General features: G+C 41.2%; 2 protein-coding genes across 5 annotated transcripts in view; one reads left to right on the top strand and one right to left on the bottom strand.

Moving 5' to 3' along the window:
- The first annotated feature begins 5,470 nt into the window (after positions 1-5,470).
- VEPH1 (ventricular zone expressed PH domain containing 1) overlaps positions 5,471-27,613 on the top strand; it is an 81,479-nt gene continuing 59,336 nt past the window's right edge. For 2 of the 4 annotated variants that reach the window (XM_061371615.1, XM_061371614.1), the window contains exons 1-4: positions 5,480-5,739; positions 7,503-7,718; positions 12,832-13,006; positions 26,903-27,069. In XM_061371615.1, coding sequence (XP_061227599.1) covers positions 5,602-5,739; positions 7,503-7,718; positions 12,832-13,006; positions 26,903-27,069 — 696 coding nt within the window. In that variant the 5' untranslated portion in view covers positions 5,480-5,601. Of the gene's footprint in view, positions 5,740-7,502; positions 7,719-12,831; positions 13,007-15,607; positions 16,018-26,902; positions 27,070-27,613 lie in introns of those variants that run through there. The other 2 variants (XR_009728214.1, XM_061371616.1) reach the window with 2 other exon arrangements.
- PTX3 (pentraxin 3) lies at positions 16,672-22,438 on the bottom strand. The gene is made up of 3 exons (XM_061371627.1): positions 21,990-22,438; positions 21,052-21,585; positions 16,672-17,979 (listed from the first exon to the last, which is right to left on the bottom strand). Exons 1-3 carry the CDS (start codon positions 22,135-22,137, stop codon positions 17,366-17,368), a joined length of 1,296 nt encoding a protein of 431 aa, XP_061227611.1. The 5' UTR covers positions 22,138-22,438; the 3' UTR covers positions 16,672-17,365.

Raw genomic sequence — 27,613 nt, 5'->3', positions numbered from 1 at the left:
GCTTTCAATTGCCTCTTGCTTTGCAGACTAGGCGATAGCACAAGGTTCACTTAACATGAACTCCAGGTTGCTTCTGTTTCCTAAAATTCCTTAAATATAGTGAGGGCTTTATTGATTTATGTTGCTTAGCATGGAGCTATATTAACAATACCATTGCACAGTTCTACAAGGGTTGCACTTTTCTTTTCAGTGGGACTGCAGCATCTGCTAAAATCAAGAACTATACTTACATTTCAAGTCTTTTCAAAGATAAGGAAATTATTCTAATTTCCTGTAGCATTTCCTTCTATGTAAATTTGTATTTTTTTATCCTCTCCCCTTCTTTTTTTGATTTAAAGATACCTTTTAGTTTGTTGTCCTTCTAAAGTCATTCTGAAGAATCTGTGTTTCTGTTAAACTGTAAGTCTCAGTCTTTTAGCTCAAAGTTCAATTGGCTTTTGGATGTCCTTAGGTCCAGCTGACCTTTTAGATGGAATTTTTATTGTTAATCTCTGATTATTGAGGGAATTATTTCACAAGCAGACCAATTCAGTTGCTTCAAGCTCTGAAACCTGTCAGGCTAGCTTTTATTCTGATTGTTTCTGTGATAAGGACCTTTGGTAAGAATGCTGTGCCTCCAGCAAGCTGAGAGACTCACCTTGGAGGGGAACAGATTCAAGGTCCAGTATGGCTCTTTTGGCTTGTCATGAAAAGGGAAACTTGATGTGAAAAATCAGTTTGAAAACTTTGAATTAGATGTGGCACTTCAATGCAAACAAATAGAAATGGCCTGTGTTGGAAGCTGTCATTTTTTATCCCTTTGTCTCTTTTCCATTGTGTACATATGACACAAATGTAACTCGCCTTGTATCAGACACTGATATGGTAAAGTATGTCCTGTCTGAATGGGAACATATTGATAGGTGTTTTGGAGTTAAGATGATGAGACATCTCAGGAACCATACACTGAAGCGATTTTGTCATCTGATCTGGCCCTACTGAAAGAAAGTTAAAATACGGTATTTTAGAAGACACGTGTGTTATGTTTTTCCTTTTCCTCAGTGCCAGGCCTATTAATAGGAAACAGTACAATCTTATAGTGAGAAAGGAGAAGCTTAGAGGACAATTTTCTCCTTTTAAGACCTATGCAAGAAAAGTATTTTAGGCATTGTTACATAACGTAAGTATTAAGGAGATTTTCTATAATTCCATTTCAAAGAGCTTATAGTAAGAAAATGTTTTTTCTGTATTGTCCTTAGTGCTGTCTAAAAAACCTTACATTAAAAAGTGTCTGTTCATCAAATGGAGAACAGGACCTTTCTGAGAAACTCTTCTGCAGAAGCACATCGAGTAGAATATCATTTGCAAAAGGCCAAGAATGGGTTGCTGTGTATCAGTGCAGCTGATCCAGGGGAGGGTTCAAATGGATCTTTGTTCCTAGAGCTGTGTTCCAAATTATGTGTTCAGATTTTGTTGTGCTACTTATAATAATGTTAAAAGCCAAAGCAAAGTTCCGCCCAATTTCAGACTAATGTAAAATGCTACAGAACAGTAGCATTTATTCCTTTGCACAGAAAATCTTTTCTGAACAAGTTTGCTCACTTGTTCTTTTGCTTTCAAACACTGTGAGTTTACTGAGGTGGTTTTGAATTTTTTTTACCTTCCCAGGAAGGATAGCTTTCCACTAATACAGAGAGTTCTGTTTTCTCTATTAAAAACAACTGCCTCAGGTGGTGTAAGCTTTGTCCTAGTAACAGAGCGTTTCATTCAGAGATAAGGCCTCTCTGCATTTAAGTTCCTGTAGTCACCTGACAGAGCCATTGGTAACTTTTAGGCTGCTTTAGTCTGCATTCCTGAAATGCCTTACTCCTGGCACTGCAGCTAACAGCTTCAGGTTCACTGCTTGCCACCCCATTCCCCAGCTTTCCACTCGCTGTGCCCTCGAATGCTGCCTGGCGTAGCAGGAGTGCAAAGCAAATGGTCAGGTTTTGTTTAAAGAGCACAAACTTTGCACCTTAAACCATCACTGAGGATGTCATAATGGAATCATGAACAGGTAAAAAAATCAGTTTGTGTCAGTGGCTTATTGAACTTTTACTTTTGAATTGAGGATTGTTGCCTATGAGTACAATGGACCTATCTCCTCTGTTCTTATGCCATCCCCTTCAGTCTGGTGACTGGTGATCTATGCCATAGCAATTGTCAGGAGGTTGTAGACTGTTGTGCTTCCATGTTTGCAGTCTTATTAGCTCTTTTCTCCTTCTGTCCTGTTGCAAATAATCCAACTAAAAATCCTGTGTAATGATATTAATGGATTTGGGAAAATTAAAAAACCCTTACAATAAAGCTTTGGGCAGATCAAGTGTAAGGTGCTGCCTATGCTATTGAAAGGAGAATGCTACATTGAATAGTTTCCAGAAGGTTCTCAGTGTTTTGCATTTGAAACTTCAGGTTTGTTTTGGTTTTTATTTTTGTGGGGTTTGGGTTTTTTTGGTAATTTGGTTTTTGAGGTTTTTTTTTGGTGTTTTCTTTTTTGTGTGTGTGTTCCCCCACCCCCCTGCCCTAAAAAAATAACATAAAATAGGTTAACAGGGATTAAGGATGATCTGTAGCTCAATAATTACAAGCAATCTAGTTTGTGACAATGTGGTATTTTGTTCATGGCCTCAAGAAAAGAACTTAGAGGAGTTGGCTGTGAATCCACATGGGCCATCTGGAAGTCATGCTTGGTAGATCTCTTCCTGGCCCCAAAATCAGTAAATATTCTATATTAGATTAGTAACTGACAACAAAGGGAAAGTTTTAATTTATGACAGTGTCTTAATACATGTTCTCATGTCAAGATGCACCTGGGTTTGAAACACATTTGCAGAGCTTCCTGCAGGCTGCTAGTGCTCCAGTGGGCAGGACATCTCTGCCTGCCCCGCTTGGCACATGCCTTTGGGGTTGCCAGTGGCTGTACACTGCTACAAAAGGTTCATCTAATGCAAGCCTGCGTGGAAAATGTGGTGATGTTCAAGGCCTTTGTCAAACCCAGCCTCTTCATCACTCTGTCCACATTACAAATAGCCTGTTTTTCATTATATCCCTGTTTCTGTTGTGTTTTACTTCAGTAATATATGTCAAATCTCAGACATTTCTCTTTCCTCTCTGTAACACTACAGTAAAATTTTACTCATTGTAAACATAGACTAAGTCATTTAAGGGATGTGAAGAAAGGCAGACTGATCCTGTTCAAGTAGTTGCTTTTCCAAAGCCTAACCTTTGAAGCTAACTCAAACTCCTGGATTAATGAATATCAGAGTGTGCCTCTGTTAATGTCATAATTTTGTCAGCTGGATATCATGTACCTTGTATTCCTGCAAAGACAGCCACTAGTGGCTAAGATGAAACTTTCAGATTGTTGTACATCTGAAGGTAAAGGACATATATATGCATACATATATGTATGTCCTTTATATTTAGGTATGTTTATTTCAGAAATATATTTTGATTCACTAAACAGCAACTAACAGCAGCCTGCTTCACTGTTTCTCTGAATGATGCTGTGTTTATCTTTCCAAAATTAATTGTAGAGAAAATATTGATGATGTGGATGATGTTGGTGTTGAAGGACTGGGAATCATAACTTGTGCACTAAAAGATGGCCAACACAGGTGCAGTTAAAGCCAAAGGGAACTTGAAGTGACCATTGGACAGAACTTGTTTAGAGTGAGCTTGTTGAGCTATGCAGCAGCTTCTCAGGGCACAGGTTACAGCATTCCCATTTGTAATGTCTCCTTTAAGCTTACTCAGGGCCATGGCACTATGTGTATTTGTGTCCACTTTGGCTGGCAGAAGCTCCATGTGCTTATTCTAGCCAGCATTGGCTGCTATGAGTGCCAGTGAATGTTTTCTGTGTGGTTCAGCTCTTTCTCAGTAGGGTCTTGAACAACAGTGGTCTTCTGCTTCCCCGTGTCCCTCACAGCTCTTTCTGAAGTGCTAGCAGCCTCTGGATGGCACTGCACTTAGGGATGCTCTTTGGGGCTGAGAAATTCTGGCTTACTGGCATGCTTTGTCACTGTGAATAGTTTTGGTGCGAAAGGGTGGAAGAAGACAGGTGGAGAGAGCTGGGGTTGTTCAGCCTAGAAAAGAAGGGGCTCCAGGGAGACCTTAGAGCAACTTTCCAGTACCTAAAGGGGCCTACAAGAAAGCTGAAGAGAAGCCTTTTACAAGAGCATGTAGTGGTAGGACAAGGGGGAATGGCTTTAAACTGACAGAGGGAAAATTTACATTAGATATTAGGAAGAAATTCTTTGCTGTGAAAGTGATGAGGCACTGGCACAGGTTGTCCAGAGAAGCTGGGGATACCCCATCCCTGGCAGTGTTCAAAGCTAGGTTGGACAGGGCTTTGGGCAATCTGGTCTAGTGGAAGGTGTCCCTGCTCATGGCAGGGGGGTTGGTACTTGATGATTTTTAGGGTCCTTTCCAACTCAAACCATTCTATTGTTTTATGAAGTGCAGTACAGTGAGGAGCTGAGGGAGGAAGGTTGGCCCTTATAATTTTTCCTGCTTGTAGGGACATCATGGAGACCCTTGGAAGACTCAAGGACAGACACTTTCTGTCTGCATGAATTTTACTTGCCTAGGCAAAGTTTAGGGGCGGTGTCCAAGCCCTGTGGGATTTTCTGGTCTTGAAGGACCCTGTGCTGTTGGTCTCTTTCTCATGTGCACTGTGGTTGGCCACGGAGACTCTTGCCTCAAAGGTGTATGAGTAGAGGGAACCCATCAGTGTGAGGCAAGTCCTAGCAGGTTTGGAATAACAAGTAACACTTCTGAGATACGGAAAACCCAAACTTCTCATACAGTTAAGGCAAACGTCTCCTCTGCAGATGCTTTAAACACCAAAGTTTGGGAGCACAAGTGTGTGCACGGTGCCGAGCCTGGCTCCACTTGGCCTGCCTTTTGATAAATTCCCCAGCCAAAAAATGCATGGTTTCAGCTCAGCCAACTGTTTGTTTCACATGAGTTGAAAAGACTGCAGGCATCGTTTTGGCAGCAAAACTGACTTTTTCTAACAAAAAATCAGTATCTTCTCAATCTTGCTAGTGTATTTCTAGAGTCAAGACACAACAACCCAGAAAACAGAGGAAGCAGCTTCACCTGCTCCCTCTAGCTCTGCTACTGGAGCTAGAAACCACGGAAAGGCAGTTCAGTTCATCTAGTCACTATCCTGCTCAGGTAACGTGCATTGAAATGAAAAATACTTGGGTTTATGTATTAAAAGTTATGTATTGTTTAGCTCATCTTAAGCTATTTAGTGTATGAGGGCAAAAGGTCCTTCAACATGCAGTTTGTGATACGTGCTTAAGGATGTCCCTGGATCAGGGCACCCTGTATGCTGTGTACAAACACTATTTAAAAGACTTTGCTAATCTGAAATATTTGTTAATTCAGCCCCTCACACCCTTTTTCCTTTTTCCTTTTAGACTGGGGCCAAGGAAGACTTGAAATATGCCCTAAATTTACTCTTCATATTAGATTGATTGGTAGTCCACAGGATTGTTTCCATTCTGCCCTCATCTGAATCATTCATGCACATGGTGCGTGCAGAGATCTAGCTGAGTGACAGTGAATGCAGCCATGCATCATCTGTTTGGGCTGGTTTTGGCACAGAAAGACCTTTCACGTGCAGGGGATCTTTTCTCATTAGAAGATGCTGAAATTGAAGGAAGCCTCTCAGAAGCTCTTGAACAAATAAGAATAATTAGTTCATCTGTGGTAAGTGAAACACTCTTAATCATATTCGATGAGAATAGATGTATAAATAAAGTGCTAAGAGGACATGCACAATCTAAGTTTCTAGAAAAACCTAAAGAATGCCAAGCAAAGTGTAATATATAAAAATGTGGTAACCAAATCTAGCTCCCACTAGCTGGATTTCCTTGAAAGATATTTCAAGTTTGTCTTTATCATAATTTTTATTCAATAGCTATTTAAGGCATATTGAAGAGTTACAGGTCCACTGTATGTACACTGTGTTTTCTTTGTGCAGCATAAAGTGTTGTGAATGATGTTACAAAAACTGACTCATCAATCAGGACAGTCACTGTACACTGGCTCATCTCTAGTCATTTCTTTGACAACAGTTACATCAGCAGACTCCAGAACATTAATCAAGTTGTTTTGGCCATTTTCTCTGCTGTTTGTGATGTACTTCAACTCACCTAACTGCAAGTTATGAGGAACTTGACACAAATTCCCCCTAATAAATTTTTTGAGAGAAAATGCAGGAATTCATTACAAAATGATTTTGCAAATGCACCAGGCTGCTCTAAGCAGCTGAAGCATCCCTCAAAGCCATCCCCTTACCTCGAGCTGCGATTCCCACCAGAGGGCTCCAGAGATCGGGGAGCTGCTCCAGCGCTGCCCCATCCCTGCAGCTTGGCTTTGACATGTATTTCTCCCCAAATGGAATAATTCCACAGCAGTGTGGACAGGACTGCTCTGCTCTCCAAGTCCACACACAGCCAGAGACCAGGATTCTCGCCAGGGGTTCACTCTTGTGCCATCCCAGACAGTGGCTGTTAACTTGTTCACCTCTTTATCAATAGGTAAATTTATACAAAAGAAAGAGTGTGTTTTCTTTCTTTAGGAAGTGCATGGATTTTTCATGCATGCCATGCAGAGCTTGTAGATGGCTATCTGTGAATAAATGCAGAGAATTGCTTTGAGACACACCCAAACATCATGGCTTATGTCTGCAATATGCTGTACCACAGTGCAGTGCAGAACCCCAGGCCTAGCTCTGGAGCTGTGCTTGTACAAGCTAGTGCTGAACTTGGTTCCAGGTTTTCAAAAATGTACGTGCTTTATCTAGAAAAGCCAATGAGTTTTAATGCTTCAGTCTGTCTTTCATCTTTGCTACTTTTTAGGGTGGAGCAGCCTAAGTTAAACTGAGGGACAGTGATTGCGTATTCCGAGTCTTCTAGTTATGGCACAGTGCTGCTATTTCATGCCCACATGGTATCTGTGTCAATAATTAAAGGGATTACAGGATTTTGTGATAAAGCCTATTTAATTAACTTTTATTCGTGTTACACTGATACTAATTGAAACTAAGTCTGTTCACATCAGGGACTCAACATGATATGAAATATTTGGGACCCTGCATTTGGCTGCATATATTGTGGCTATAACCATTCCAGTTTCAGTTTTAAGATGGTTATGGGAGAAGAGGCCTGTGTGGGTGGTTGTAAGATGTGCAGCTGCAGTCTTTGCTCAAGAAGACCATACTTCAAAATAGACTACTAAAAACCATTTGGCAACCCAATACCTCTACAGTAACAAGGACTAAGACCTAAACCAGTGAATTGTCTATGGGATGAATAATTTCTGCGTTTAAACACACTAACCATTTGTTTTAAAGGTGGAAGTAAGAAAATGACAGTGGACATTTAGAAAAAATTTGTATTCAAGTTAATTTTTTTGGGTCCTTGGAAAGGGTGGGCATTCATTGTCAAATCTCTCTTCACTTGGATCAGGACTACCAGACCAATGACAATGACCAGGCTGTGGTGGAAATCTGCATCACTCGCATCACCACTGCCATAAGGGAGACAGCATCCATAGAAAAGCATGGGAAAGCCCTTGTGGCTCTCTGGGAGTCATGTCTAGAGCACAACCTGAAGCCTTCTGGGAAAGATGAGGATGCACCACATGCAAAAATTGCATCTGATATCATGAGCTGTATCTTGCAGGTAAGAGTGAGCTGGGGGTGTAATGCATTTGTTGGCTATTCAGTTTTATCTTTTAAAATGTGGTTGTACTTCATGGTTTCTGAGGGACCATGGGAATGGTTGCATTTGTTTAGAACCAAGAATATGACCCCAAATGTTAATGTATATTATTACAATGTATATGGCATCTGTTGCAGTGAATAAAAACTTTTGACATCTTCTTTAGAAATGTCTTGAAGGTTTAGTGACAGATTTTGTTAATTCTGTTAATTTTAAGTATTTGTATTTTATGTAAATATTAAAGTGGGAGACATATGACTATAATTTTCTGTAGTTACAGAAAGATTCATTTGAAACCACTTAGTATCAGGGAGGAGGTTATTCTTTCGAACTGTTCTGGAAAGCAGCAAAATGCTGCAGATATTTTAATGTCATGAAATTTAGGTCAGTAGATTATCTGTCAGTAAGGAGGATCTCTCAACATTTTGATTGTAAAAGCTGAGTCCAGATACTACATAGAAAACTGATTTCTGAAATAAAATATGATTTCTACTACTCTAAACAGAGGACTAGAAAGAAGTTATGCTCTGGCCAAGAGTGTTGGGATAATTTCTTACAATATTTTATGAATGTTGGAGGCAACAAGATGATCAAAAAGGTATTTTCGTCCTTGAATGCAGGATCTTTTGGAGATAGGAATGGGCAATTTCAAGGCTTTCTAAGAAATAAGTTGAGGGTGAAGAGACATTTGAAAGGGGAGTGTGTGGAAGCCTGATATTAAATCAGGGTGAGTCTGGTGGGGGTTTTGCTTTTGTTTGTGGTTTGTTTGGTTGTTCTTTTTTTAGTTGGGACTGCAGGCAACATCTTTCTCTGTTGAGTAAGGAATGTAACACACTGGAGACACCCACAGAGAAACCTATGTGTACAGTTATCTAACTGGAAGTGAAAATCAGAGCTGTTTTTAAAGTTTCAGCTGTGGGTACAATTCATGGGGATGAGTTCCATGGCAGATGGAGAAACAGTATGATGCTTGCTTAGCTCCTTGTAGGACATATTGTTCCATAAACTTGAGATTCCTCATCTACTTTGGCTGAAAATATTTGAAGTCCAAAAGAAACAAGGAGTTTCAGAAAAAATAACGTCAATGCTGAATCTGCTTCAGTGAATTTAGTTTTGTGTGGTCAGTTCTGTTTAATCCCAGTGCATCACTCTGAAGAGGCACAAAAATGTGTATTATAATACATTGAAAGATGGAAAAACCCTGTTTTTCTGAAGCTAGGTTTCTGTTCATTTTAGTCTGGGAAGCGTAGAGATTCATTCTAGCCAGACATTTGGTCAAGACTGTGGATGAGGCTTAACAAGATTTCTTCTGTACCACACTGACATCCCTGAGCCACAAACCGTAAGCTGCACCCCAGTGCAGGGGGCAGAAGCACATCCTTTGTAGGTCATCTGCATACAAGGGCTTGCCCAGTGAGTGACCGGTTTTGACAGGGACCATGTTTTCCAATAGGCAACATGTTCCTGGAGGCATTGGTTGTGTCCCCTTCTGTCTTGTGTCCCTGGAGGTGAGACAGTAACTGGCTTTGGATATCAGTAGCTGCGCAGCTTAAACTTTCCATACGAGACACTGTACATCTGCACAGATGTACACACTGCACAAATGTTGTCTTTGCAGTACTTTAGCGTTCTTATGAAATATGTTTTCTGAAGTATGCCATGGCTTGTCTAATTTTGCTGTTGGCAACTGTGTGCCTAAATCAAGATAGCTCATATTCAAATTTTTGGGGGATTGCACTCTGTTGCAGATTACTTCGAGAAAGGGGTTCATTAAAGTGAAATGAGCAACTTCTAAGAGTACATTTCCTGCTCCCTGAAACAGAGCTATTGTCAGTGAGTTCCTTTGCATAAAAAAAAAAAGGCATAAAATGAGTTTTCATGCAATACGTGAGGGGTAGTTGAAGTAGTAATGAACATCCGACAGCTGGGTTGAATCTCACAGCATGTTTCTGTTGATAGTACCAGCAGGGAGGTCCCCTAGGTTTGCAAACATCACTATATCATATTATTGAAATCTGTTTTTCATTGTCACCTTCCCATTTTCATAAGTATGCATTCATGCCCTGATATATATATCAGAACAAATGAAACCTTTTTCCTTCCATCTGAATTCAAACATATTCTTAACTAAGTATTTTATATTCATTGCAGGAAAAAAACTATAATAAATTGTTCTTTGGAATTTTCTTAGATCTTTTAAAACCTAGTCAGAAGCTCAAACCTTATCTTCCTATTTTTTTTGTACTGAGTCCTAAAGTATAACTTGGAGGCAGAATTTGGCTTTATTCAATAGTGCCTCTCAGCCAAATATAATGAGGCATTATGTGGATTTAAGCATGCTGCTGTATAAAGCTCTATTCATTTCAAGGCCTTTTCTCATTAAAAATGTGGCTCTTGATCATATAGCAGTTGCCATGACGAGCTGTCTTGACACCTATGTGTTGTTGCAGCCCCTCCTTCCTCAAGGGCCAGAAGAAAAGGATTGTCCCAGAGCAGGTGCAGCATTCCATTGCTTGGCATGTCTCCCTTGCAATGAAAAACCCTCGTAGCCACTTAAACTTGGCTCTTTTGCACTAGCTGAGTATCATAATGCAGTGTTAATTGGGGTGAGTCCTGCTCTCTGTGAAGCTGATGGCAAAGGCAGTTACTGCTGATGGAGGCAGAACTGGCCTAGGAGGCAATGTAGCATCGTATATGGAATGACAGATTTGTTTTTTCTCAGGTCCAAATTTATTTGTTCAGTGCTGCTCCAGAATGAGCATGTGCTCGGTCTGTTCTGCCTTTCTTTGCACTGTTTACTTGCTTTCTGAAACATCTGGATTCCAGTGGCTGCCTGTGATTTCAGATGCTAATTAAATATAATCACATTGCAGGATTATTTTCAAAACCAGTGAGGTACTCCAATTTCAAAGAGATGTCCAAATCTAAGTGAAAAGCATAGAAAAGCACTGATTGAGGAGGCTCAAGAGAGAATATAGGTCCTCAGTTACACATAAGCATACCCTGCTAGTTTCAAGGGCAATTATGTATGGGAACTTAATGGCTAATAGACGTGTATAATCTGTGCCCACAGTTTCATGTACACAAATAGTTGTAGAAAGCCTTTTATGACCTTAATGTCAAACCCCAAGTGTAGGTGCAGATACCCCTGAGACTGCTGAAGCTTGGTGCCATTTTGACAACAGAAGTTAGTAGTCCTGAAAAATTTCAGTTTACCCTGCTGTTCAGAGAAATTGGCTGGAGTTTTAAAAAGTCCTAATTATTACAGGAAAGGGGATGATCATAGAATCATAGAACAGTTAGGGTTGGAAAGGACCTTAAGATCATCTAGTTCTAACCCCCCTGCCGTGCACAGGGACACCTCACACTACACCATGTCACCCAAGGCTTCATCCAACCTGGTCTTGACCACCGCCAGGGATGGAGCATTCACAACCTCCCTGGGCAACCCATTCCAGTGCCTCACCACCCTAACAGGAAAGAAGTTCCTCCTTATATCCAATCTAAACTTCCCCTGTTTAAGTTTTAACCCATTACCCCTTGTCCTGTCACTACAGTCCCTAATGAAGAGTCCCTCCCCAGCATCCCTATAGGCCCCCTTCAGATACTGGAAGGCTGCTATGAGGTCTCCATGCAGCCTTCTCTTCTCCAGGCTGAACAGCCCCAACTTTCTCAGCCTATCTTCATACGGGAGGTGCTCCAGTCCCCTGATCATCCTCGTGGCCCTCCTCTGGACTTGTTCCAAAAGTTCCACGTCCTTTTTATGTTGAGGACACCAGAACTGCACACAATACTCCAAGTGAGGTCTCACAAGAGCAGAGTAGAGGGGCAGGATCACCTCCTTCGACCTGCTGGTCACGCTCCTTTTGATGCAGCCCAGCATACGGTTGGCTTTCTGGGCTGCAAGCGCACACTGGTGGCTCATGTTCATTTTCTCATCGACCAGCACCCCCAAGTCCTTCTCCGCAGGGCTGCTCTGAATCTCTTCTCTGCCCAGCCTGTAGCTGTGCCTGGGATTGCTCCGATCCAGGTGTAGGACCTTGCACTTGGCATGGTTAAACTTCATGAGGTTGGCATCAGCCCACCTCACAAGCATGTCGAGGTCCCTCTGGATGGCATTCCTTCCCTCCAGCATATCAACCGAACCACACAGCCTGGTGTCATCGGCAAACTTGCTGAGGGCGCACTCAATCCCACTGTCCATATCAGCGACGAAGATGTTAAACAAGACTGGTCCCAACATCGATCCCTGAGGTACACCACTCAATCAATGCTAAAGCTGTTACCCTGTGAGCCAGTCTCCAAGTACACTTATCCATGCATACTCTTTTTCCTTGTTTGACCAGTTTGCCTTTGATTTAGTCCAGTGGCTTATCATGAGATCCTGTTCTGGGCAGAGGGGTCCTTTCTTCAAGTACTCTCTGTCAGCATAAAGATAGGCCGAAACTCAGAGTAATGGCACACTTCAGTTTAGATAAGGTAAGCTGTGACTTCCATTGAGGAAGACTGACCCGTGCTTGAAATTGTTTCCCTGAGCCTTGAGCCTGCACTTGGGGCTGGACATGGACATGGGCACGGGGCAGAACGCTGGGATGCAGGAACAAAAGGCAGCAATGCCTCTCCTACTGCAGGGAGCAATATTTACCAGTCACCAGCACAAGTGACTGTTCCAAAGTGTTTGCTATGCTTTGGGATGCAAATTACCTACTCTGTGTGTATGATGGATACAGCTTCTGCTGTCTTCTCTGAAAGCACCAAACACAAAATGTCTTGTTAGAAATGCTACAGCAATTAGCACTTAAGTAGTGCACTTCATATTTTCTCCTCCTCTTGCGGAAGTCAAAAATAGGTGCGTCATTAGCATTTCCTGGTGAAGTAGTTTTAAATTCCTTTACTTGCTGTTTCTTTGAACATGCCTTCAGTAGTGTTACCAAAACATAACCTTTCTTGACTTTTTCTTTTCTTGTTTTCCCTGTTGTTTTGATTTTTGTTTTTCTACTCTGTTCAGCATGAAACTTTATTTTAATAATTTCTACAGCTCCTTATTTTTCAGTGCTTTTCTATGTTTTTACAGAATTACAACCAACCTCCAGTAATGGCCTTAGCTGTTCCAGTGGCAGTGAAATTTCTTCAGAGGGGCAATAAGGAATTGTGCAGAAACATGTCAAGTTATCTGTCCTTGGCTGCAATCGCTAAAGCAGATCTGCTGGCTGATCACACAGACACCATTGTCAACAGTGTCCTTCGAGGTACGAATGCACTGAGATTTTTAGTTTTAGTCCTGCAGCATACCCACCATTAGCTTAGTTAGGCATGTATACAATTTAACATGCTACATAGAAAAACATCTATGAGGCATGTATGTATAAAGCAGACATACGGACATATCTGTAAACATCTAAGACAATCTAAAACCAGACTATATCAAAGGAGACCTTTCAAGGATGTGTGAATTTACTGAACCTTCTTGAATATGGAAGTTTCATTATAGATTGGATGACCCACAGGGCAGAAAACACATCTGTACTTTTATAGTATGTTATACTAATGGACAACAAATTATAAGCCATGATGTGAGGCACTAGTTACCAGGCTCTTATCTTTACTTTTGGTGTCATTGGCAATACCCTAAAATATAAATGGGGATGAAATTAATCCTGTTCTGTGGCAAAATAGTCAGATGTAAGATATAAAAGGATTGTAGTGCTTCTTTAATTTTGCCTGCATTATTACCTTTACACAGAATATTGTTGCTAAGCTCTGTATGCTTTACTTTTGTGGTTTAGAAAGCCAAAAATATTCATACCTCTACAAAAGGAAGTCCAATTTATTTGAAGGAGTAAAGTTCATGGTATTAGTTACAATGCAGTACTACTGTGACAGTAAAATCGCTGTGTGTTTTTCTTCAAGTACAGGTAGTAGCTCTTTCTTTATTCCAAGAACGTTGTTATGAACATGTTAAGCACTCAAATTAAATGTGTGCATTCTGTATTTATTTAAAAAAAAACCCACATAATTGAGTGTATTATGGAGGGACAGATAAGCTAGAAAGTAATTTTGTCCTTATGACATTATGGTGAGAGTTTTCATATTTGTCTGCTTTGTTTAAGGACAAGTGTGTGATAAACATCATAAATATGTATGAGCTATGTGATAATACTAATTAGGTAGAGTCCAATGACAGAATATTGCTAACAGGTTTTCAAAGCCACATGGATAACTCTTAACTCTCATGATGTTAGTATTTATGTGTTAACGTTGTGCATTACCACTTGTAACTCAGTGCTATTAATAGGGTAAAAGGTTTTTTGATATAGTCATAGGTTTGGGAAAGTAATACCTACCCACAACTGAAAGTTTTATCATGACTGTGCCTGTTCGGTTTTGTGTATTAATGTTATTCTACCAGCAGGTGTTGCTGTGGACATCAGGTTTGGAAATTCCAGACTGGAAGAGGGCACTTCGAATAATCAAATTGCTTTGTTTTGCATAGTGGCTTAATTGCACTGTACATAATTTGTACTTCAGGCATGAAAAGTCTGATTTGCAGCATGCTAAGAGTTGCGCTTAAAGACCAAGTGTTTGCTGAAGGGAGAAGGAAATCAAGAGGATAAAGCTGCTAAAGCTGAATTTAGAAAGCAGTGTGGAGACAAAGAGTCCTGTTCTGGTGCTGCACACACATGGCTCAGCCTAATGGCACCAGTGAGACTGATAGTAGACTTTGGCCCATTGCCTGGGAGTATTTCAGAGCTAACTGGATTTTTTTTTATTACTTGGGGCAACTGTCTGGCTGAATAATTAGTTTCTTATCTTATTAGCTAAAAAAGAGCTCTATAGAAAAAGTGTTTACCTACTCTGTTGCAGTTAGTGTGAACTCAGCTTCTAAACATGCAAGCGTCTGTACCATGCTCTCGATGTTGACAGGCACTGTGCTGACACCTTCCATCAGCATAAGGGATCAGGCAGATTTATTCCCAATTCCAGTGAATAGCAGCAAACCTACCCTGCAGTTGGTGCTGTAATCTGAGACTTCCACTGCTGCTCAACCTTCCAGAGGAGCTTAGGCAAGGAATGTGAATGTTGTATTCAGAGAGACTTGTTAGAGAGCAAAACTGGGCTCAGCAGCGTATCCCAGGCATGCACATCTTGCGCTTGCTCCTTCATTTCTATGTTTGCAGTGAAAGAGCAGGGTTGCAGTGGCTTTTTCATGTTTGGAACCCAAACTCCCTCAAAATACTATTTGCCCAGAGTTTCCCAAACAGGCAAAGTAACTGTTGATGAATTAAAATATAGTTAGTCTGGGAAGGAAAGAGAGAAGCATGCCGATGGAGATGACTTGCAGTGCTGGGCAGGAGGGGGTAGACTGTGTGAAAGCTTTGGTAATAAAGGAATAGCAAAACAGTTAGGATGAAGAGAGTTTTCCAGGTGAGCCAGTGGAATGAGAGGACTGGCTTTGCATTTGGTCATTTGCCAAAGCAGAACAGAGACAAGAAAAGGCTACTTCCAAGAAAGAGCATTTCAGGTATGAAGTACAGTAAGAAAAGTAACCAGGAAAGACTTCCGGTAATCTTTTTGAGGATTTTGCTTTTTCTGCTTTGTTTCACGAACATTTGTTTTCATTTACTGGAGAGCACCGTATGGAAAGAGGATTTGGGTGTGTTTTTGCACTTACACAATATTGGGACATCAAGTGTCTTTTGTAGCTCTGGAGATCTGTTTTCTGGCTGAAATGAGATGAACGAAGGTAATCTTTCATTGTTTTGTAGTTAAGGTTGTCTACAGCTATGACTTAGTAAGGGACTTTTTGTCATACTAAGCATTTATAATTTAGATACATTTTTTTATTACAGGGTAATAGGAGAAATTCCATCAATTGGAGCAGTTATCTTAAACAGTGTTGCCAAACCTTTGGAGCAGGTCATACAACTTTAGGTATGAAGCACAGCCCCCTTGAATGGCATAGTAAAGTGGAAATTACCTTGTCATAGCTTTTTCTTACTACTTTTGTATTGTAGAGGAAGGATCTGGTAGCTGTGTCATATTTGGGAATAAGCATAGCAGCAACATGTCAAGAAACTTTTCAAAGTGCATTCTTAGGACATCTGTAGAGAATGAGAAAGACAGAGAAACATGTGAATACCGCAGAAGGGTATGCTGCTTCCAGTGAGAGTGAGAATTGCTTTGAGTAAGACGTTCTCAACAATAAATTGTTCAGAGGCTTCAACAGGTAGCGCATAATCATTCTTGTCATAAATGATAACATATGCAGTGAACAACTGTTCATCATTTCTACTTCTGCTCTGTTCTCTACATGCAAATCACCATCAGAATCTTGGCTATCTGCATCTGCTTCTTAGGCACTGTATCCAGCCCTATGTTTTTATTGGATTTTGAATAAGCTTGTGAATGTGAGAAAAGAAAGCTGCTGCCACCAAATATTCATCAATCAGCCTTGTACAAACTTCCTGTTAGCACCAAACAAGTTGGTTACTTTGGATATCTAAATATATATTAAAACAGAGTATGTCCTTCTCAGATGGCCAGTATTATGAGAAGGGTGTCGACTGACTTTTTTTTTTATTTGGTCGAAACCAATCCTTCCTTCAGCCTCCAACGCACACATGCCAGTATGTCAAAGCATCTCTTCTGTACAAGTGACCATGTCCACATGGGAGAACTAGAGCGGCAGATCCTTGCACATGGCAGCGTTCACAAGAGGGATTGTTATCATGAAGGGTCTTTAGAGCTGTCCCTGGCTAATGCTTGAATTTCAGTCCTCCAAAAGTCTTTCCCTCTGTATGAGATGTTTATGTTTCTGTTGGCAGCTAAAACTGCATGGTACAAAATATGGAAAAATTCCCAATTTGTACTTACTTAGTTTCAGAGTTTCAGTTCACGAGAACCATAGAAAGTTTTAGTATAGTAAAGTACCTTTATTTACAGAACAACTTTACAAAAATAATTTCAATAAAATTATCAAAAAGTAAATTTACAATATAATACAGCTGCATTTTCTCCAAATGTGGCATCAGATTAAGGTGGGGAATATCTCTCTTATATGTTAGGTCAACCTGTGGCATAAATATTGCTTTATACAATGAGCTAGTTTTTTTTACAGTCTATAAATTGCTAACAATGATTAATAAACACATTTCTTGGTTTATGTGGTTCCTCTGTACAATTCACATTAGTACTATAAGCCCCAGTGACTGGAGGAGCTTGGAAGGAGTGCATCCTTCTGTAGAGACTGGTCAGCTGGATAGGTTTGCCATGGCAGGTATGCCAGGGGCACCATTCAGCTCCAAATATGTCCACAGTGGCACTTGCTTTTATACATCAGAAAACACCGTGTAGAGAGACAGCAGTCATCTGACCTCAGGAACAGCTTTTTCCAATGTCATGCCTTGATGTACTGTTTTTTCAGTGTTTTGCCAAAGCAGCAGGCAGAGATAAAATCCTGTCTCTACAGTACCTCCTTTTGTAAACTTGCAATGCTAATCTTCCTTGGGAATTGGAGCAGTGTGGGCTCCTACATGTTTACTTGCATGGACAGGTGTTCAGCTCTTCATAAAATATGTTTGCTGCTTCAGAAACTGCCTTGCCAGAATTTAAGAAACGTACTGGGCTCCTCCATATAGCAAAACTTCTGTGACTCCCCACCCGATAATGTTGCCCCTCATACTGCATGCATCTTCTCCGCTCTGTGCTACTATCTCTTTTGCACTGAGCACTCTGTCCCACATGTTAAAGCCAGTTAATTTTCCAGAGAAAGCTAAAGCTTCATCAAATCCACCTCCAACACAGCAGCCATTCTTTTCTTGACCGATCTGCAAAATCCCTCCACTTGGAACGGTATGAGCATCGGCAATGTCCAGGGTGGTGGCTGTAAGCTCTCCGTTCAGCCACAGGGATGCAGATCCATTCTCTGAGCTCCAGGTGCCACAGAGATGGATCCATTTCCCAGGAACAACTACGTTTTTGACAACTAACTTGTGCTGGTCACCACCAACAACAAGCACTGCAGACTCCTGGCTGAGATAAAGTTGGATTTCGTATGGATTTAACTTGGTTCCGTACGAGAAGACGATGGTTTTGTTCAAAGCCTCAGTCACCTTGATCCAGATGCAAGCAGTAAAGGAGCGAAGGGTCATTCCAGCAGTTGGGTGAACACTTCCAAATATTTTTTTTGAACGCATGGGGAATAGAATTGCTGTTTCACACCCTGAAAAGTTAGAAAGATTGTTAGATAAATTAGCTAGTCTATTTGTACACATACAGTTACGGCCCTTGACATATGCTCACTTCCAGGCTTTTTGAAGGGAGCTGAGAGCTCAGCTTATCCAGCAGCATGCAGGGATCCTAAAGGGTGCTTGGAAGAAGCTGTCAGATCTAACACTATAGCAATAGGTCTAGGGGTTAATCAGGATGCAGAAACAAGGCTTAGCTCTTCCTTCATTGCAACAGTAAGCATCTTCTACATATGCTGTGCAAAGCTTTATTTACATTTAATGCTGCCTGTCTGCCCTGGTGCTTGCCTGCGGAAGTTGTGATACCCTGAGGGTCTGTGTGAGGCAGGTGCCTTCTGCTCTGACACACCTCTTAGGAGATCTGCTCTTTTGCTGGATCACCTAGAGAAATTAGCACTTTACATTGGGTAATTATGTTCGATAGGTCTCTCTGATTCATTTAGGTCTTGGTTTAGCCTCTGTGTTATTTTTTGGTACAGAGTGATAAAAACAGCGCTGTGGTGTGGGGGTGGGTTCAGCGGTTTATCAAACAGCAGGTTTAGTAACTGTGTCATTCCTTGGACAGCAGCGTGAAACTGCTGATGCAGCTGGAGAAGCGGGCTCAGATTTGAGAAACGGAGCACTAGGTAGTTGTGGCTTGAGCAGCATCTACAGCTGTGTCCTGTGGATGTCCCATGGATAAGTGGGCAGCAGAGGGGAAGAGGACAGAGGCTACTGAAGAGCAGGCACAGGGAACATCTAGAAGGAGCATGCTGAGATGTGTGCTTATTATAATGACTCCCATTCCTGAGTCTGGCTTTAGGGCTATTGGTTGGTGACTTTTGTATGCACTGGTTAAGCACAGGAAATGTAGGAAATGACTGATATTCTTAAAACAGTTCAGCTCTCAGCTCCAACTAATCAACATGTTGATAATAGAAATCAGTTAAAAGCACTAAGAGAAACTAATTAAACTTGGAAAAGTAACTGATGGTCACTAAACCCAAGCCATTTTTGTTATTCTGTGTACTATTCCCTAGCTGTATAGTCTATGCATATATAGTCTAGGTGATGGGGTGGGGTTGAAAGCAGCCCCCTGCTACAATTAAGCTGGTCTGTTTCTTGTTTAAACAAGCTAGAAGATCTAAAATGTCTAAAATGTGTGTGGAAATTTCTGCTTCAGTGAATGAAGGACTCTTTGTGTCCTTCAGGACTGTGCTGCTGTGTTATTTTGCAGACTGTTTCCTTTAAATTTTGAGCAGATTTTATGTTTCTTCATTGGCTTTTTTGAGGAGGGGCATGGTCAGTGAGCAACTCTTGGATACTCCTTAAAATGCTACTTAAGAACACCATTGTGAAAAAGCTTTTAATTAACAAGCTTTCAGGCTTTATTATCAAGGCCTAAGTAAAATTAAAACCAGCCTCACTGAAGAACAAAAAAGTGTGATTAGAAAATCTCTCAAGAGTAGGCTGGCAGTAATTCAAGATGTGAGAAATTAAAGTCAGTTGCTAAAAATTCCCTTGAAAAAAGAATTCCAGAGAGACACTCTGAAAGTATTTAAAATGTATCTTTTAAATTAAAAACTATGAACTTTTTATATAAAACCATGTGGGAACCAATGGAAATAATCTGGATTTCCACTGATGAGACTGAGACTGTTAATGCTGATCAAATTTGTTACTCTCACCTAGCACTGCACAACTGTTAGCAAGGCTGGCTGTGTTACGGGAGAGAGATAAAGAATGAGATCATGCTTTCTGGAAGGCAAGATGTGTTTGGAGAGGAAAGCAATATGCTGTAAGATCTACCCCCCTGTATTGCCGTAATGCAAACATTACTAAAGTGTTATGACAAATAAAGCAGTAAAAGTAATTTACTTATAAAGCTGATTTCATGCCCTACTTGAATGCATAGATTCATATTAGATTGTTAAAATCTTTGACGTAAACTAATGTTATGTTGAGCATATATTGTAAGTGGCCTGTGTAAGTTGTTGCCTTTGCTTTAGCAGTTACAAGAAGCAATCCTCCTTGCTCACCCATGTAGGAGCTCATGCTGGTGGTGCTGCTAAGGGTTGGTGGTGAGGTTAGTGTAACTTCCCACCAACTTCCTATTTGCATATGCAATGTGAGATGCTGTGAGTGTGAATTTCTGTGGGGTTTTTAAGGTGCAGTAACTTACATTTGTGGAAAATACAGCCATTAAGGACATGTTAAAATTCATCAGAGTGAGAGCTGTCTGACAGGTAGAGTTATGATCAATATGATTATATTGGGCATGTAGCAATTTTGCACCCATTTGAATAGATGGGGGCTGCTCTGCCATGCCCAAGTTGCTGTGGCTGCTTTTTGGGTGTAATGTTACACTGCACAGAAAAATCGACATGAAATTTCAGATATGAGCTCAGCTTTTTATGGCCGCCTTGCTTGCTGACTAATGCAAACATTTTGGAAGGGGAAACAAAACCCCAACAATACCACAGTGTTATTAATTTTTCCATGCTTCAGGAAATGTTCTGTCCTGACAGTTGCATGCAGCAAATGTGCCCTCCCTGCTGCGGGAAGCGTGCTTAGCTGGTTGACATCAGCAGTGTGTCCTCAGACCTCAGTCTGCTCTTGGGCATTTGGAGTTGGTGAGGAGGTAATATTTAGTTTAGGAAGGAGTGGGTACATGCATGAAAAGAACAGGAGAGCTCAGTTACTACTGCATATGCAAAGGACTTACCAGCTGGGAAGGTAAAAGGTGAAAGAATATAATTGGTACGTTTAAAATACATTCCTTGCTCTCTGGAAACCATTTTGGTCTGGAACAGCCTGCGAGAGGTGGAGCCTTCCTTGACTAAACCCTTCTTTGATCCCACATTTGAAAATCTCAGCACCTCTTTTTAAAGAACAGATAATAGGTTTTCTCCATGTGTGCAGACTGCCCAAAGCTGCTGTGCTGTTCTTAAGATTGCTTTGGAGTCATATGCATAGGAAAATGTGTAAGAAGTGTGTTTATATGATATACGTTCCGACAGGGCCACGGAAGAGAGCTCTCTGGTAAAGCATAGCATATGTGGACTTACCTCCTGGCAGTAAGTGCTGAGCTACCCATTTCTGTGATGCTTTCAGTTCAGTCCTGGTTTGCTGTAGCTCTTTCCACAGGGAGTTCAAAATGGTATCGTCTCCTCTGGTAGGACTGAATTTATCCTGACGAAAAGCTGTTTCTTGAGCCTCTGGCTCACACCTCCTCAGCCAAGAGCTCTCCAGCCGGCCGAGCCTGCTGGACACATTGTGGCTGAGCAGCAGAATGTGCTCCAGAAGCTTTCCTTGCTCAGACTCATGAAGCCTCTTGGCTTCTCCAGCTAGATCACTGTTCCTCACAAGCGCCTGCTCTACCTGTGACACAATGTGGGATGTGACTTTCTCAACCGTGGTGGCCAAGGTACCCGCAAGGTTGGTGGTGAGCTGGCTCAGCTCTGTTTTCAGGGTCTGCAGGTCCATCTTCAGGATCTCATCCATCGCCTGCAGCATCATGTTCTCTTTCATCTGCGAGTTCTCAAGCATGATGAAGAGCTTGTCCCACTTGGTGTGCTCTCGCTGGCAGTCACATGAAACAGCTGGAATGGGAGATACAGATGTTGCTATTCCTTTGTACTTACATATTTAAACAGGAGTATTTGACAAAATCTGGCTCCATGCAAGGCTTATGTGCTCCAGACTGTCAGTATATTTCCCTCTACATCAAAACAGAAAAGTAAAGGAGCATATATTATAGCAATTCTAAAACTAAGTATCATCGGCAGTCTTTTTCAGGCAGCCTAAAAAATAAAGAGTATAAGGAAAATTCTAAGACACACCATCCAAGTGCTTTAGCATTTGCTGTCCATACCAATCTACTGGTACAAGCAGATGCTTCTTCCTTTGGGGAAAAAGTAATGTTTGTAACAATAACTGCTACAAGAGCTAGGCAACAAATAATGCAATTCTGCACTTAACACAAATTTAGTTTAAATCTACTTACTTTCCTCAGTACCAAGAACTGGACCTTCAATTTCATTATCCAGGTTCACATACATGAGATCATAGTCATCATCTTCATCCAGAACAGAAACAGAAGCCCTGAAAACACAGAACAGGGTAAGCAGAGGAAGTATTTCTTGGGGCAACATTCTCTAGCTGCTTCCTGAAAATAGCTGTGCTGTCTGGAGCTCGAGTCCAAGTCAGACTTCAGCAGAGACAAGACTGCGAGTGAGATGCAGTGAGCCCCTAGCAAACGCTCCGAGCGCCTCGGCTTGAATGAATGAGCAGTGCTAGTGCCAGTGTTGTAATAAGAGCACTTCTGACTGTTGTTTTTGGCTGAGAGGAGAAGGGGGCGTGCAGCTTGCTCAATTCCAGCCTTTCAGGGTTGCACTGGGGGGAGATGTACTGACTCGCAGAGGGGAAGAAACGGGGAAAGCTGCTCTTGTTAACTACCACTTCCCCTCTGAGAACAGATTGCTGTAACGTGCAGCAATGCGAGGGTGAGTGTGGGGGGTGAAATCACTCAGAGTTTGCTGCCTACAAGCACTGGCTGCATCAGTTACGTTCTTCTGTGTTATTTGTGAAGAGGAAAGTTTCTCCTCAAACTCGTTTTGTAGTTGGTATGTGCCAGCACTCTGGAGGAAATCTGTAGAAAAATAAACATACCTGGAGTTGGTTTGGATACACATTTATGGTTTAAGTAAATATTGTAGCTTTTTTCTTTTTTTATAGTTATGTATAGAATCTTCTATTACATACTAACAGTTTACTCTTTAAGAAGTGGAGAACTCGTAAAGACAGCCTGTTAACGCTTTGCTTTTCTAGCCCTAATTACCAATAACAACATCCTAACTATGTGGGTGATACATCACTGCTAGTATTTGTTTTGGGAATGTGTAGATTAGCAGCTGCATGACTAGAGTTGCTTCTATGAACTCTGACAAAAAACCCTGAAACGAAGGGACTCCTGAATTAGACGTTAATCTAGTGCTAAGCATTATTGTTATTGGTGTTAATTTGTTGCAAATTCAGGAAAACTTTTTATTTCCATGGGCCATTAACTATTTCAGAGGTGCATTGTTTAGGTAAGATTAGGTGTAACATTGTACAAATTATATATGGGCTATGAAATAGAGAATAGCAAAAAAAGTAAATAATCCCACATAATTCCATCTAATTTGCAGTTTGTGTTGCCTTTCCATTTGAGTCTCTGGGTTTGCCCTTTATCACTGTACACACAGTGTGCGAAGAGGGCAATGTGCTTCTTTTCTTGCTCATTCTGCCTCTGACATCTGGGCCACAAGTGGGAGGTATGGCTGCATGGGGCAGCAGAGATGGTGTGTGTGGCCTCAACCATGGCCTGTCCTGCCGTGGGGCCAAGAGGCACTTTGCAGGTGTCACCTTCTGCTGAGAAGGCAGGTAGGGCCAGAGCTGCCTGCTCCCCAGCTCCTCCAGGCTTGCTCCATGCAGCCGGGGGCAGCACACTGCTCTGGCAGCGGCAGAAGGCTGCTGAGAGTCTGATACTGCTGTACCAGATGCCTTCCAGCACACAGCCTTGCTTCTGCAAACCTGAGCTACCCACACATTGGACTGTAGGCCACAGTACCGTGCTATTCCTGCATGCCACACCATTCCAGCGTCACCCCATGTGTGTATGGGATTTCTGCCATTGTGGTGCCTCCAGCTGGTCTCCTGCAAACCAAATAATAAATAAGAATGCCAACACAATATGTTACAAACCTCAAGTGTTTGGTAAAGCAGAGGTGAATGTTTTTGTGGATGTATGCGCCCAACTTGAGTCCTTCTGGGGAAAAAAATTAGTCTTGGTGCTTGGGCTTTTATCTTTGAATACTCATTTTGGAGTGAATATCAAACCACCACTGTATAGCTCCTCCTGCCCCTGCTGTCTGCAGAGTGGTTTTTACAAGCACTCTGTGCTGCTGGGCTGGGCAGAGCAAAGGCAGAGTGGAAGGCAACATTTGCAATTCATATGTGCAGAGGGAGTATGGCCAAAGCACACACAGGACATGGTCCTGGGGCAGCCAGGGGGGCACTGCCACCACTGCAGCATGCAGTTGTGGTTGCTTCTGCCATATGTGCTTCCTCCCTGCCTAACTTGCAGCCAACCGTGCAAAGCCATCGAATGTCCCCAACTGTACATTAGTTTCTGCCTGAATTGCATAATTCCCAGTGTGTGGTCTGCTTGGAAAGTCTGAGAAAATCTAATCTGGAAAGTACTGGGGGTGAGGAAGGAAAAGGGAAAGAAGGTAATTAAGGAGTTGACTATAATGTTTTTCCATTCTCAGACAACAAGCATACTTTTCAGGCTCTTAGTTCAGACAGATGAAGCAAGATTGGAAAAAAGTGAATTACTTGGAAACAGGCTCAATATTGTTTCTGACTGCACAAGCTCAGAGATCAAAAGGTTGGTGAGCTGCATGTGCGTAAACCTCTTAGAAACTGAAAAGGTGTGACAAACAGATGGCAAGAGGTACTGGGAGCCAACTTGAAACATGAAAATACAAGAAAATAGTGAATTGGGTTGTGCTTCATGACCTTTCTTAAGTTATATGAAGAACAGATACAAACTGTGGTATCTACTTGGATTGTTTACAAGTTCGTACATTTAAATTCAATATTCAGTTCAGGTTATTCAATTAAAGGCAATTCCATATCAGTGAGGTCACTTAAATGTCACTCCAAAGTGATGGAGTTGCTTCTAAATTGCCTTTGCTGTTCATTTCTCTTGGTTAGTGAATATAAACCCAGGAATGTTTGCAGTAGGAAACTGCCCCAATTTGCATTTGTGCAGAGTATTTTTGTTCAGAGAAGTTTCATGGATGCTGTCATGTTGTGTCATGTAAAATTGCATCAGTCCTCTAATATATCCAAGACTTCAAATGGTTGTTTTCTCAGATTGAATAATTAGTCTTACTTTCTAGATACCTTCTAATCTGTGACATCTCAGTTTAGGCAACAGCATGTCTCAGGTTAGAGTCTTTCCTTGTTTAAAGCTGCTAGGGTTTGTTACTCTCAGCTGAATTAGTTTTCTCTACACTTTGTTCAGCTCAGATGAATTTTGCCTGTCCAAGAACATGGGAATTTCATCTTTTGCAATTACTACTGCTAAAATTCAACTGGAGATTGACGGCTGTGTTCCAGATTGGCAGAAAACTTCCAGTGGAAACTAAACGTGTGCAAGTGCAAAGGAAGGACTTATTTCTGTACACACTAAATTAGCTGGAGAAGAAAATTTTTAGTGTATTCACTTACAAAAGCTTTCAATTTCAAACTCAGGTGTGATTCTAGAAAAGTTCAAGTAAATACGTCCTCTCATCGTTGTAGTTCTAATGTTGGACGAATTGGTGCTTTGCAGGATTCCCATGGTATGGTAGTGACACTCGTGAAAATGAAAACACTTTTTTATACAGATTGACTTGTAACATCAGGAAGAGATTTACACAAAGAATGTGGCTAGAAAATGTCCAGAACTGAACAGTTTGCTAATCTCTTTAGGTAATTCATCAGCAAATCTCTTTCCTTTGCAACTGACTTTTGTGCTTTATTTGTAGAACAGGATAAGACAGAAATTCACCATGTCCATGGGACTATTGGTGGGATCTGAACCTTGCCTTTAGTGCTGCATTAGCTGCATGGAAGGCTCAGAGTTGCCTCCAAAGAGAAGCCAATGATTCTTCAAGCAGCAAAAATGCTTCAGGATAGAATGCAGAAGTGTGGCTGCCTGAATAGTGTGGAGGCAGTCCTCCAAAGCTTAAGGACCCCTTAGGGATCATTACAAGCTCTTTGACTAAAAGTTGTCTGAACCTGTAACAAATTATATGTTAGTTACTTGCCACAGAGGTGATGGGTGATATTGCAAGACCTGAGAGTGTCTTGGGGTACATTTTCTGTAGCTGGTAACAGCACAATGTAGTCCAGTCTGAGCCTCTGTATCTTTTTTCTACCATCCATGAGGTGACCTGCTTATCTTCCAAAATTATAAAATTTAAATGAGAGAAAAAGCAGCAGGATCTTCCAAAATTGTAATGTTTAAATGGGAGGAAAAGCAGCAGGCCAGAGAGCTAATTCCTATTGGAAACCAAACCCAAAGAGACCTTAAGGACTTTCAAAAGTTTACAAAAAAGGAGCCATACTGCATTGCAACAGGCAGATGTTTTCCATATGTTGTTCAAGTGAAACTTAAATATATTGAGGCAGGCATGTACAGCAATGTGAAGCTATATATTCTGGCATGAGCCTGGGCTTCAATTTGAGTTATGCACAGACATCTTAAGAAAATGTGTGACAGAGGGTTTTGCGTATCTCTGTCTGTCTGCAGTTGACTCTCTCTGGCTCCTTTCTATTCCTGGAAATGGCACCCTTAACTATTTATGTTCAAATTTACTGTCATGCGTATTTAGTTCTCTGAATAGCTGACTATTCTTTCCACATGCTGCTTATTTAATTTGAAAGCCCAAATCTCAACAAAGGAGAAATATGGCTTTTATGTGTTTTCTACATATTTTTTTTTTTTTGTTAATTTAAATCGCACTTAGTTTAGTCTAGAACTCAACAGAATATCATCCAAATCTGAAAGCTCCTTAAGCAGCCTCCTCAGGATATCACACTGGGGAATAGAAATTCTAATTTATAGGATTTTATTTTCTTTTCTCTTTTATTTTTTCTTTAACACATGTTGTTATACATGCAATGATTCATTCATTTTTGGTTATCTATCAAGCTTCTTGGCCCAGTGTATGTTTTTCTACTGTGTGTTCTGTGTCCCTGGTTTTGTACTGATGGTTCTTTTAAAACTGGTATCTGCAGGTGTGTGCTGGTTTTTCAGGGAGCTCTTCAGGTGCAGGGTATTGACTTGACAGCAAGCCACTGGCCTCTCATTTGCTCTGTTCTCAGGGAACTCAATGCTGCTGCGTGTCCTGCCTGCTCTGTATGAGAAGCAACCACAGCCAATAAACCTTCATCTGAGGGAGCTGATGGCACTGATGGCTCAGCTGGATCAAGCTGAACAACATCATCTCCTCAGGCTCCTCCAGACCGTGGCTAGGAAAAAGGAACTTGGGGTAAAGCTGTGTTTGGAATATCTTATTGCTAACTACTGCACCTCCTTTTGGAGGGGTTTGCTTCAGATGCCTGGGCAAGGTTTTTCTGCTAGCTGCTCTCCAAAAAGTGAGGAGTCCTATAACATGCATGATAGTGCTTCCCTACGTTAATTCTCCATAAATTCTCTAATTCCATTCCACATTCTCCATCTAATCATAAAGAACATACCAATGACTCCACTGGACCAAAAACATTTGTGTTAAACCAGAACTATTTTCATATTTTTTGGCTCTTTTTCTTTCAGCTGAGCATGAATTCCCATAGCTGTGTTTTTGTTAGACTATATGAACTGTACTAAATTACATATCAAGGAAAATTAAAATGAGTTAAGAACTGATAAGAAGTAAGCTGGAGAAAAATTATCTAAGGCAAAATATATAGTGCTTTCAAAACTGCATGTCACTGACAGCACCCAGCACATTAGAACAAGGCACAAAATTACCTGCTTTGTGAATTTATGAAATTCATAACATCCTTGGGAAAGAAGAATCAACGGTAGTTAGT

The sequence above is a fragment of the Neopsephotus bourkii genome, unplaced genomic scaffold (assembly GCF_033783945.1).
Source record: "Neopsephotus bourkii isolate Nb327-2 ecotype Australia unplaced genomic scaffold, CSIRO-AGI_Nbou_v1 NB_1574, whole genome shotgun sequence".
In the NCBI taxonomy this organism is placed as follows: domain Eukaryota; kingdom Metazoa; phylum Chordata; class Aves; order Psittaciformes; family Psittacidae; genus Neopsephotus; species Neopsephotus bourkii.
The sequence above is the reverse complement of the archived record's forward strand: the minus strand, read 5'-3'. Positions and strand labels throughout refer to the sequence as shown.